The sequence below is a fragment of the Haemorhous mexicanus genome, chromosome 16 (assembly GCF_027477595.1).
Source record: "Haemorhous mexicanus isolate bHaeMex1 chromosome 16, bHaeMex1.pri, whole genome shotgun sequence".
Lineage (NCBI taxonomy): Eukaryota > Metazoa > Chordata > Aves > Passeriformes > Fringillidae > Haemorhous > Haemorhous mexicanus.
The window spans coordinates 8,573,641-8,586,323 of record NC_082356.1 but is presented as its reverse complement, the minus strand read 5'-3'; the positions used below and the strand labels follow the sequence as shown (position 1 = coordinate 8,586,323).

The 12,683-nt window shown below is 48.5% G+C and overlaps 1 protein-coding gene and 1 pseudogene across 1 annotated transcript in view; one reads left to right on the top strand and one right to left on the bottom strand.

The window, feature by feature from the left end:
• LOC132334706 (zinc finger protein 850-like) overlaps nucleotides 1-12,683 on the bottom strand; it is a 1,213,125-nt pseudogene that overhangs the window by 510,501 nt on the left and 689,941 nt on the right.
• Nucleotides 742-12,683, top strand: part of LOC132334721 (zinc finger protein OZF-like) — a 126,041-nt gene continuing 114,099 nt past the window's right edge. The window contains exons 1-2 of the mRNA XM_059860811.1: nucleotides 742-1,657; nucleotides 10,992-10,996. Coding sequence (XP_059716794.1) covers nucleotides 753-1,657; nucleotides 10,992-10,996 — 910 coding nt within the window. The 5' untranslated portion in view covers nucleotides 742-752. The remainder of the gene's footprint in view (nucleotides 1,658-10,991; nucleotides 10,997-12,683) is intronic.

Here is a 12,683-nt window from a genome sequence, read left to right as displayed (position 1 = left end):
TAAATAATGGTGTGGCACGACGGAAGGCAATCCGCTTGTGATGAAACAATTCCCTCTGCTTGCAGACAGGTCCAAGGGCCGGAGCAGACCCTGCTAGCTCAGCAGAAGGGGTCCAAAGAGGAGTTTTTAGGCTTTAAAATGTAACACAGTATGGTGATGTAATTATTCTTATAGGCTGTATGTAAATGCTATAGAATTTGTATCTTGCACTGGATTGGTGAGTGAGAAATAGAGTATTCAACACAGGAGAAGATTTATTGTATTGTGACTGGAACCTTACTCTCTTAACACTCTTACCCTCTTCCTCTCTTACCCTCTCATCCTCTCTACCACTCTCTTCTCTCGGGCCTGCTCTGAGCAGTGGCTGGACGCTCCCAGCAGGGCCCCTGCACCCAGGCCCTTTGCAATGAACCCCAAGTTCCACAACCTGGCTGTAGAGATCTCTCGTCTCCGTCCGTCCCGGCTGTCCTACCCCCAACGATCCTACAACAGCTCATCCCTTGTTTTCCCCAAACCAGGATTTCCCTTTGCCAACCCCTGGGAGGCTCCAAGGAAGAGGAAGATGCCCTGGGACACTGAGGCAGGTGAGGAGGAAGTCAGTGCCCCTTTCCCCTCTGTGCTGCTCCATTTCCCAGCCCAGCGCAGCCCCCGGCTGCAGAACAGCCCTGCGGGGATCTTCTCCCCTTTTCCTGTGGCACAGAGGCAAATCCCATCCTGTCCTTGTCCATCCTCCCCCAGAGCAGGAGCTGAGCATGGAGAGCAGGGAGGACAAATCCCCACGGCAGAACCTGGTGGAAGAGGCTGTTTTGAGTGGCTCCACGGTGCAGGAACCCAACGGGGAGGAAAAGCCCCAGAGATCCCGCACGAGGAGGGGCTGCAAACGCAGATGGCAGGGATCTGAGGGGGAAAGAGCCAGCCTGGGCCGGGAAGGCGGCCGGAGATGGAGCCAGAGCTCGGAGCTGGTGCTTCATGAGCAGCTCCATGATGGGGAGAAGCCCCACACGTGTGGGGAGTGTGGGAAGAGCTTCAGGAGGAGCTCCAACCTGATCATGCACCAGAGGACCCACACTGGGGAACGGCCCTACGAGTGTGATCAGTGCAGGAAGAGGTTTCAGACCAGCTCCAATCTCCTCCTGCACCAGCACACTCACACAGAGGAGAGGCCCTTCCGCTGCCCCGACTGCAGGCAGGGCTTCAGGCAGAATGCCCATCTTGTCACGCACCGACACATCCACACTGGGGAGAGGCCCCACGAGTGTGAGGAATGTGGGAAGAGCTTCAGCCGGAGCTCCAACCTGATCAGGCACCAGAGAACCCACACTGGGGAGAGGCCTTACGAGTGTCGGGAGTGTGGGAAGAGCTTCAGCTGGAATTCCAACCTGATCCTCCACCAAAAGATCCACACTGGGGAGAGGCTCTACGAGTGTTCTAAGTGTGGGAAGAGGTTTCAGAGCAACTCCGATCTCCTCAAGCACTATCAGATTCACAGAGAGGAGAGGCCCTTCCAGTGCCCTGACTGCGGGAAGGGATTCAAGCACAGCTCCACCCTCATCACCCACCGGCGCATCCACACTGGGGAGAGGCCCTACGAGTGTCCCCAGTGTGGGAAGAGCTTCAGCTGGAGCTCTAACCTGACCCAACACCAACGGAGGCACCGGTGAGGGAAGCCCTGCGAGTGCCCCGAGTGCAGGAAGAGCTTCGTGTGCTGCTCCAGCTCCATCCCCCACTGGAGGAGCCACATTGGGCAGAGCCCTGGTCCCTCACATTCCTGTGATCCATGTTGGGAACACACCTGGCTGCCTCTCCTTTTGGTCTGGCAATGATTTTCTTGTGCCTCATCTTCATCCCTTAAAAACACCATAAACATGGTTAAATAAATGAAATTGATCAAAGATATCTAAAGTCCCACCATTTCTCAGATGTTTGAGGAGGAATTTAGGATTTGGGGACACATTCTGTGTGGAGTGTCCCTGTTGCTAAAAGGCAGGAATTTGATCTAACCCTTCTTGTGTTGCTAACAACTCCTCCCCTGGCCCAAACCCAAACTCCACCCCTGGCGTACCCTATAAAAACCCCATGGCCCTGCCTTTGCCCTGTTTTTTGGGGTCAGAAATGGATTCTGGAGATCTCTGAAACCAAGACCTGTCTCGTTTGTTCCCGGCACCGGCAGCTGCAGCCTCCCTGGGCACCATGAACTCTGGAGAATGGGGGCAGCCAGTGAGGACATGTCCTGGATTGCAAGATAAGTGTGTGTTGTGTTTGCCATCTGTCAGAGGTGGGGCAGTTATCTTCTGTGCATTGGGCAGTTTATCTCTTCCACAACCATTCCTCCCTCCAGGAGAGATCTGCTGTTAATGGGCCATTAATTTACAGGAGAGTGAACGTGTTTTTCACAGGCAGCTTCACAGAAACTGGAAAACGTGGGGGTTCCCAGGAGGGGGCACCGCTGATCCAGGGCATCGAGGTGCTGCCTGCAATCGTCCATAACCACCCCTAAGGAGCCTCCAGGGCTTCACCCTCCATGAGCTGCAGCAGACGTGTCAGGAAAGGTGACAAGAGCCCGTGGGATGGTCCTTGTTGCAGGCAGATTAGCCACTTGCAGCTCTTCAAAACTCCCTCCTTTAAAAAAATGAAAAAACTGAAATCGTTCCTAAATGTGAAAAGCACATTCACCCTCCTGTGAAAATGTAAAAAGTTTAATAAAGGACAGTGGGAGACCAGGACCATGGAGCAAAGGTTATTATGGCTGGGTGCATCTTGGCACTCAGCCAGGAGCACCCTGTTCCCTTCGGGGATCCCCCTGAAATACCTTTCTCCTTACACCAGCCTGTTGCATATTCATAGACCCTCCTGCATATCCATAAACTACTTCACATCTTCCAGAAACTGTTCTACCTGGCCCCTCCTTGGGTCTGCCTTTTCAGAGCATGTGTGTTTCTTGGCTGTGGTTTTGGCTACCTTCTCTTTATCACCTCCAGTTTTGGGCCTTGGTCCACTCTGCCTTCAGACAGGGAGTGCTGATAGTTGGCAGATCTGTGCAGGTGTCCTCATCCTGTGTGCACTGGATGTTATCCCATCCCAGCAGGCATTTAACACAAGCAGCTCTTTCATGAAGCTTAATTAACGACAGAAATAAAACCTATATGTTTATACCAAAGTTACTTTAACACCACACATATAAAATCCACTTTATTATCTGTGAAAAGCCAATATTATAATATGTTTCTATAACATTGCCCATATCTTTCCTTACCCTTTTGTTCCCAAGCGTGCAGCAAGGAGTGAAAACTGCCAGCATGGCACGGGGTTGCTGCCATCTCTCCATCACCCCGTGTCCCTCTCCCTTAAGAGCCTGGGTGAGAGATGAGGGGCTCCAGGCAGCTCTCCAAAATGCAGTTTATTGTATCCAAGATGTTACAGCAGTCCAGGGTCTGGTGACGGAGCCTGTGCCTACAGCTGTCAGCTCCAGCTGCAGGCAGGCCTGGAGACCCTTTAGCTCTGGTTACAGTGCATTATATACTCTGCTTTGCTGAGCATCTTAACACAGAAGAAACAATCTATACCTTTACTTTTATCTATAGCCTATCATAACTCCTGTAATTACCATATTCATATTACTATTCTCCAGTCACTAAAAGTTAGTACGTTAGTTTAAGCTAGAAGTTGTTTTTCAGTTTTCTTGCAGTGGAAAATTCTGAGACCTTTTTTCTACTTGCAACTTTGCTGACTTGCTTACCTGTGGAATCTTTTTGGTTGGTAAAAACATCTTCTTGTTTGAGGTGGGTTTATCCTTTGCTCTAAGCCATAAAAACCCCTTGTAAGTAGCACACCCTTTGCCTTCTTAGTTACCCAGTGAGACTGGCTCAACAATTCTTCTATGTCAAAACTTGGTTCCATCTCTATTCCTTTTTCAGATTCTACATTCAAAAATCTTTCTGTCATGCACACATATCTGTTAAAGTTTCTTGTCGAACTTTCATCCTTCCCAACACTCTGTGCCACCCTGTCTCTCTTTTCCTGAGGGCAGAACAAGGGACAGAATCCATCCAGAGGTGACATGGGAGCGCTGCCGTCCTCTCTCCATTCTGTGTCCTCCTTTCCCCCCCATCTTTCCATGTCCCCCCTTCCCTGCCTGTCACTGCTGAGTCAGAAATGACACGGATAAATGAGTGTCACACTCCATGCATCTTCAGAAGGCCAATAATCATCTTTATTAGGAAACCCATTTTTTTGTACTCGGTCCTGATACAGGTGGACCTGATTGGTTATTTTACATTTCACATGATTGGCTAGTTAAGAAAACCCCTTGGGGTAAACAATCCATGAGGAAAACAATTGTCACAAACACCACCTGTGAGGTTGTTCAGAATTCTTCATCTCCAGCTCCCTAATGTTTCCCAGATGGATCCATGGGAAATCTTACCTGGATTGTGTATCCACACCTACCCGGGAAGGTGACGGCCGCGCCGTCCCGGGCCCTCCCTCTAGAAATGGCGCTTACCACGCTGTTTAAGGTTCCCCTTTTTCCTGCCCAGGTCCTTCTTTTCCTGTCCCCAACCTCCCCTTCCCCCCTGCTGTTGGAACCCAGGGCACAGGGAATGTCTCCCTGCCTGTCCTGAGAAGTCCTGATCCCCAAGAGATCACTGCTTTTAACTTTTGTCCATGGAGAAAGCTTCCAGGACTTTGGGAAGAATTGGGATCTATGAGTGTGTGAAAGAGAGATTAGTGTAGTTTATCACAGGGTGAAAAACTGAGAGCTTTGGGTTTTTAGTATGAGGATGGATAGAAGGGAGGATTTTGGGCATTGCCTGATCTCCTTCTTGTTCTTCATCTCCTCCATTTTCTGCCGTGTTGGGAGCACAGGGTGATTGGTTGGAAAGAGCTGCAATGCAGATGCTGAGTGGTAAACAAAGAATTAGTTACTGGTAGAAAGGTAGAAATAAAATGTGTTCTAAGAGTTAATTGGACAAAATAATTTTAAAAGACGTTGAACCTGTGTGTCCTGTGACTTTTGGTGCCTTCTCTTTGTACGCTAAGTCTGGTGTGCAGACGGTGTGCTGAACTTTTGGTAAGAGAAAAATAAACAACAGCCTGAAGACCAAAAAAAGCAAAGGTCCCGTTTGTTTCTCAATTCTGGCACAGACCTTTTTAGGGGTGTCCCCATCAGGGGATCCTCGGGGGAGGTTCACACCTCCATCCCTCCCTTCCTCCCTCCCTCCCTCCCTCCCTCCCTTCCTGCCCCGCTGCTCAGCCCTGCTCAAAGCCCTGCACGCTCGTTGCTTCACAAAAGGACCCAAAATTAACCAAAATCCACCCAAAATTACCTCAGAACCCATCCTGAGGGGCTCTGGGTGAAATTTGAGGGGCGTTTTGAGGGATTTGAGCAAACTTTGGCTGGGTTTGAATCCTTCACCCGCTTGGGCATCCACAAGGTACTAAAACCACCCAAAATTTCCTCCAAATTAACCCAAAATCCACCAAAAATCGATCCAACAACCAGGCAGCTGGGGGGAAAATTTTGGGATTTTGAGATTTGGGGGGGATTTTGGCTGGGTTTGAATCCTATGCAAAATTTTGTGTCCAGGAAGTACCAAAACCACCCCAAATCAACCTAGAATCGACCCAAAATTACCTGAAATTAACCCCAAATTACCTCCAAATCCGTCCTGAGAAGATTTGGGGGTATTTGGAGGGATTTTAAGGGAGCATTTTGAGTGGGTTTGAATCCTATGCCTACTTCTGTATCCATAAGGTACCAAAACCCTCCACAATCCACCCAAAATTACCTGAAATGAATGAAAAATTCATCCTGAGGGGGTTGGGGGGGGGTTTGGGTGGGGTTTGAGGGGATTTGGGGGTTTTGGGGGGGATTTAAGGGGGCTTTTTGGCAGTCATCATCATCCAAAAAACAACACCCCCTGCCAAGCTGAGACCAAACCCTAAGGACTGTGCCTCTCATGAAGAGGAGATCAAAGAACTGCTCCCTTTCTGGGGAGGTGATCAAAAGCCAGAGGAGACTGAGCTATTAACTCATTAAGTTAAAATGTATTCATTTAATCAAGTATCATCATTTCTGTAACTTTATCCTTTGTGATTAAGTGTCAAATGCTTTTCTATTCCTTGTTAATTTAGCTGAATATTACATTTGGTTTTATAAACTATTAAGTCACATTTCTGATGTTATATATGAGGTCCCATATGTCTAATTTATAAAACCAGAAACTGAAAATTTAGCAGCAGTTTTAACTGCGATAAAATAATACAATCAAATAGAATCCACTAATTACAAAAGGAAATTTGGCAGTGGTTTGGATAAAGCATAAGCAAAACCAATCGATCGGGGTATGGGGAGGGCTTCCCACCCTGCCTGACATTCAAAAGGCAAAAGGATCCAAACACAACTTATGTACTGTGGGCTAATACATATTCATCAATATTTTCCTGTAAATCTCCTCCTGTTTCTGATTCTTGAAATCAACATCACCACACTCACAGCGCATGCTCCCGCTGTGGCTAAGGGGGCTTCTGGCTCTCTGGGGCTCTCCCTGGAGGAAGGCTGACAGTCTTCCTCACTGTCCTCTGAATAACCTGACAGGCTGTGCATGTGCCCCAAGTCCTGTGTTATGTAAGTAAGCACTATGCTCCAGTTAAGCCTTATTATTTTATAGATAAGAACACTCTTTTATGCTCCCTGTCTGGAATTATCCCAATGTTATTCATGTCATGGCCGATCCTGTCCTGGGAGTTGTCTTAACTTCATCTTGATGCCAATTCTGACTCGGGAGTCTTCCTAACTTTTGTTCATCAAGGCCAATTCCAATCTCCTGTATCCTGTTTCCCACATGTATCATCTACAAAGAAACCCATCTGCTTCATACTATGAATCACATATACCTTTCCAATTTTCTTCCCAAAATATTGATATAATTACAATTTTGTTAGCACAAACCACATCCATTTATCACAATTTCCCCCATCTTCTCTCTGGATAATATTAATTCATGCTTTTTATTAAAGACTGAATTTTGGTATCTTCTACATCCCACAAATCCATGTTTTCACACTCCCTCATTTCTCTTTTTGATCAAATTTGATACACGGTATTTTACCTATGCAGGAAATAAAACATGGTATAGACCACAATAGAGTCCAGCTGGTATAAACCACCAGATTTTGTTAGCACAAACATATCCATTTATCACAACAGGCCAAAAGCTTGGAAAAGGATGAAAGAAATGCTCCGATGACGACGATAACAAACAAAAACCAAAATAATTTATCTTTGACAGCAAATGAACACCGGCCGCCCTCCAGCCCCCCGAGCCTGGCAGGCCGAGCGGTGCCGTTCCCATGGCATGAGGTGCTGGCAGCCTGCGGAGAGAAACCAGAGAGCCACGGTCAGTCGCAGCAGGCTCCTGTCCCCCTGTCCTGCCATGGCCTGTGCCCGGGCCAGGCTGCTGGCTGTGCTCAGAGCCCAAACCTCCAGTCCTAGTCTCTGTTTTTAGAGAAGGGCAGCATGGCAGGCCATGTTCCACCTCCTCCGCTTAATCACGGCACAGCAACTCCTCAGCAGCTGCAAGAGCGGGATGCCCGTGTGCCCGCTGCCGCCTGCCCAGAGCCCTTCTGCCAGCTGAGCTATGGAGCCGGGTGCCCACCTCTGGAGAGCTGCTGCCAGGAGAGGAGCCGATCCTGCACCAGGTCCTCGTCCTTCTGGAAGGGGCTGTCCCTGCAGACCGTGACCCCTGGGGTAGTGCTGGCACTGGACGTGCTCCACAGACGCTGCAGGCGCTTCCCCATCTGGTCTGGGCACCAGTTGAAATCCTCCTGGGAAAAACAAAGAACAATTGCATGGAAGTCAATTCAAAACAAGACCTGGAAACAAGAAAAAGCACAAAGCCTGTCACTGTTTCACAGGCCTGAGGAGGGTCTGACAACTCCATGCGAGAATTAAACCTGCCCAAGGGTGGAGAAAATCCCCACCTTTCCCACGCGTAAACGTACCCCCCATCCACACGGATGGATGCTTTTGTCAGGCTGGCTGCCCCTGCCTCAGCCCGTGCCAGCCTGGCTGGCAGAAGCTGTCAGCAAGGCCAGCAGCCGGCTCCCCTTCCACAACTCTGCAAGCAAGGGATGTTGTTTTATGCATAAGTTTGTGTAGGTGATTGTAACCTAATCATTGTAGTACACATCACTAGTCTCACTAAAAAAGTATATAAGTGCTTGTATCCCACAATAAAATCGGATTCTGATCCCCGAGTCAGTCTCCCCGTCTCTCTCCATCGCTGACACTTCCCTGATAAAGAACTGTTATTCCTGCTCCCATATTTTTACCTGAGAGCCCCCCTTAATTTCAAATTTATAACAATTCAGAAGGAAGGGGTTTCCATTTTTCCATTTCAAGAAAGGCTCCTGACTTCCTTAGCAAACACCTGTCTTTCCAAACCAAGACACAGGAGCCACCTGTATTATACATGTGAATACTTCACACGAAAAGAAACAAGAGCCTCAAAAAGGCAGAACAGCTTGGTAATTTGTAGAAAGTAACTCTGATCAAAAATAAAATGTGTGAATAGATCGGTCTAAAGATGACATTCACAATTTTCCTGGTGACATTGTGCACTGTACTGTAGCAGTGGATAGGCACTGGACATAGCCAGCAGGATAACTGGATATGCTTTTCAAACTTATTCTTAGTATTCATTGAATTATTCATTGAATTCTCATCCTTCTGTACACTTCAGCTCTGCTGTAAACTTCAGAGACATTTTTTCACAAGCTTCTAACAAGTTACTCTGGATCCATAATTCCTGAGACCAAATGGAGTCCAAATGCCAAGTGGGATTACTCTTTTCAAAGCCTGCAGTCACACAGAATGAAGCAGCACTTAAATCATCCTGTGCATCCCATACACATAACAGTCCAGTCACTGGCCATCTGCAATGATTTTTTGACTCTTGCTGCAAATTACCTTCAAGAATAAGCTACAAATAATATCTTGAACCGGTTTAAATTTAGAGACAGCACTGCAATTGCCCTAAAAAATTCTAAGGGAACCTAGTGCTGTTGCAGTAATACAAGAGAACTGTAAGTGTGTATTACTAGTTGTTATTCATATTAGGTAAAAATGGCTCAGCTCAGCTTTGCAAAGTAAGAAACAAAACATGGAGAGTTGAAATGATGGAGTTGGGACAGTGTAGCCAGTCTGCTTTTTGTGAGAGATGCTCTTAAGCAGTGGCAGTAGTCATGTACTCATCTCCTGTAACTTTGCTCCTTGTGATCTACTTTCCACCTCAGCAACTTTTTCTGCTCTTTTTTTTCCTTTATTTCTTCAGCTGAGTACCAAAAGGAAAAGACAGAACTGCAATGTTACTACCAAAATAATAGATTTTTTTTTCAAACTAAAAAATACTCAGAGCTTTTAGAAAACACATCAGAAGTGTTGGAAAGTATAAACATCACAAGGTATTGAACAGTATTTTTACATTATACTAAATCAGCCAAACAAATGGATAGTAGGGCTTGAGGAACAAGGATGTAATTGAAGTTTTGTTAAAAGGGCTTCTTTTGTTCTGTGTGTGGTAACTGTCATCACCCTGATGTAAATACTTCACAATCTATTCAAATTTTCCTAAATTGTATTATCTTGAGATCAGCTATGATTTTTTAGATTTCTCTTTTACCCATCACTGAATTATCTGAGCACAATCTCCAAACAAGACAAATGGTAAAGTAGCAAAGGGCTGCAATAACTGAGCAGCCAACAGGATTAGCCACATTGGCATCTCTTGGCTTTGCCAAATCCTCTGTGAGTGCTTTCGTTTCTCTTCCTCTTTGGTTTAAAATGCAACACATGTTCATTACTTCTCATGACTCGCCTCTCAAAGAAAAAGGCAGTAGCTGTTTTTGGCAGGGTAAGTTACATTTGCAAATTGGCTCACCTCCTTGGCAGCAGAACTGCATTTTTTCTTATCAAAGCTGCTCCTCAGCTTGAGTGGGGAGAAGGTGCAAAAGGATGAGAGAGGCTGGTGGAGCTCTGATGGTCTGAGGATCCAATGGTGCAAAGAGCTGGAAGGTGAAATACCTTCTCTTGAGTTCAGGGTCATTAGGGAAAGGGAGTGTGTGCCCGAAAGCTCAGTCCTGTCAGCCATATACACCGAGTAAAAGGTTTTTTTCCTGCACCTGTGTGTGTGGCCAATGCCAAGGGATGGCAGCTCTTTCTGTTGTGGGGGCATTGCAGCCTCCAACTGCAGAGTATGCAAACTGAGCTGCACTGAAATGTGTTCTCCAGGGCTCAGTTTTGGGGCTGGTCCTTGTAAACTTCTTTATTGATGATCTGGAGATCGAGATTGAGAGCACCCTCAGTAAATTTGCAGATGCCCAGTTGGGTGGGAGTGTGGATCTGCTGGAGGACAGGAAGGCTCTGCAGTGAGACCTGGACAGACTGGATCAATGGGCCAAGGACAAGGGCGTGAAATTCCGCAAGGCCAAGTGCCACATCCTGCAGGTCACCAGCCGCCTCAGTGTGAGCAAGAGTGTGCCCAAGGGGGCAAGAGGCCAATGGCACCTGGCCTGGATCAGCAGCAGTGTGGGCAGCGGGACCAGGGCAGTGCCTGCCCCTCTGTGCTGGGCACTGCTGAGGCCACAGCTCGAGGGCTGTGTCAGCTCTGGGCCCCTCGGGAAAAAGGACATTGAGGGGCTGAGTGTGTCCAGAGAAGGGCAGCAAGGCTCACAAAGGCTCTAGAAAACATGTCCCATGAGGAGTAGCTGAGGGAGCTGGGTTTGTTCAGTCTGGAGAAGAGGCTCAGGAGGGACCTCACGGCTCTCTCCAACTCCCTGACAGGAGCGTGCACTGAGGGGGGGCTGCTCTCTTCTGCTGGGCCTGCACTGAGAGCCAGAGGAAGTGGCCTCACGTTGAGAGGAAATTCAGGTTAGACTTTAGAAAAAAAATTTCACTGCTCAGGTGTTCAGGCCTGGGAATAGGTTGGCCAGAGAGGTGGTGCACTTGCCATTCCTGGAGGTGTTAAAGAGACCTCTGGATCTGACACTGGCAAATGGTTTAGTGGTCTGTGTTTGAAGTGTCAGAGCTGGGCTGACGTTGAACTGATGCTCTTCAAGATCTCTTTCACCTCTGACGGTTCTACAATTCCAAGCGCTTCCCGCCTGGCCGAGGGGAAGGCTCAGGGCTGTCCCGAGTCCGAGGGCGGCCGCACCCTGAGGCGCTGGGGTGGCGCTGCGGCTGCGGCGTCTCCTGAGGGGCCGGGCGGGGCTCTGCCCTCAGCTCCGCGAGATCCCCGCCCTCAGCACGGCGGGGCCTCCGCTGTCCTTCAGCCCGCAGATCCCACCCCTCAGCCCGCAGATCCCACCCCTCAGCCCGCAGATCCCACCCCTCAGCCCGGCGATCCCACCCCTCAGCCCGCAGTTCCCACCCCTCAGCCGGACAGCGCTCGGCAGCGGGCACCCGCCTCGCCTCGGGGTCTGCCCGGAGCCACCCGCGCCACTGGATCACAGGTACCCGAGCCGTGCCCCATTTCCCACCTTGGGACTCCCCAGCATTCCCACAGAAGAATGCAGCTGCTGTTTCTCTTTAAACTGTTGCCTTTCAACTCTCCCCCCCCCCCCCCCCCCCCGCCCTTACTTTAAATATGTATATGTTCTTTCCCTTTTATATTTGGGCTGATCTGGAGTGCTTGCTAAGGCTTCAGAGTGGAGCTCTGATAACGAGCTGTAAATCACACACGGCCCATCTGAGGGAGGAGGGTGTGAGGGAGCTGAAATAGGCCAGGACAGCCCCAAGTCCTGTTCCACAGCGCAGCGTCCTCACGGCCTCAGCTGCTGCTGTGGGGTTTGGTTTCCACAGGACGCCAACAACCCGCACTTCTCCCCTCTGGCCTTTGCTCCCTGGGTTTCGAAGGATAAGTCCTGCCCAGGCTGGCTGGTCTACTGACCGTGCCAGCCATGTGCTCTGGTGCTGCTGAGCACACACATTGACAGATCTGCACTTCTCCAGGAGTGGTTTCTGAGATTTAAAGCAATGTTACTGGGTTATTTTCCATAACTGATGGAGAAGAATTTTAGATGCAACATTTGCCAGCTGTTTGTTGAAGCAAATCTAGTTGTTTGTCTTTCCACCTTGCTCTGTGATGCAACAACCGAGGTGAGCTATTTGTGTCTAATTAATGTAGGCTGGCTTATCAATACTATTTTGCGTACCTCCTGTAGGTTGCAAAAGTCAAAAAGATGCAGGTAAAGGTCAAGATGTGTCCTTGTATACATCCAGTTTTAAACCCCTTGTGCTTCTTATATTGCATAATTGTATAAACATGTATTAAATGAAACTCTTCTGAAAAGCAATTAGCTCCAGAGCAAACTCATTTTTACAGGCTTCCTTTTGTTTGGGTGGGTGGTGTTTTTTCTTAGGCTGGCAGGGTGGTGGCAGTAGGACAAAAAGAGGTGAGGAAGGCTGGCAAGCTTTTCCTTGTTGTGGCAGGGTTGGGTTTGCAGGAAATGAAATGCATGTCTGTTATCACTTCTGAAAGGCTGCAGGGAGATGACCTCTCTCAATTCTCGCTGTGTAAGTGAAGCAGCAAAGGAACGGGGCAATCAGTAACTCCCAAGAGAAAGCAGGGCTGGCTGCTTTCAATGGATGGATGCACAGTGATGACAAGGATTCTGCTTTGAGCCTT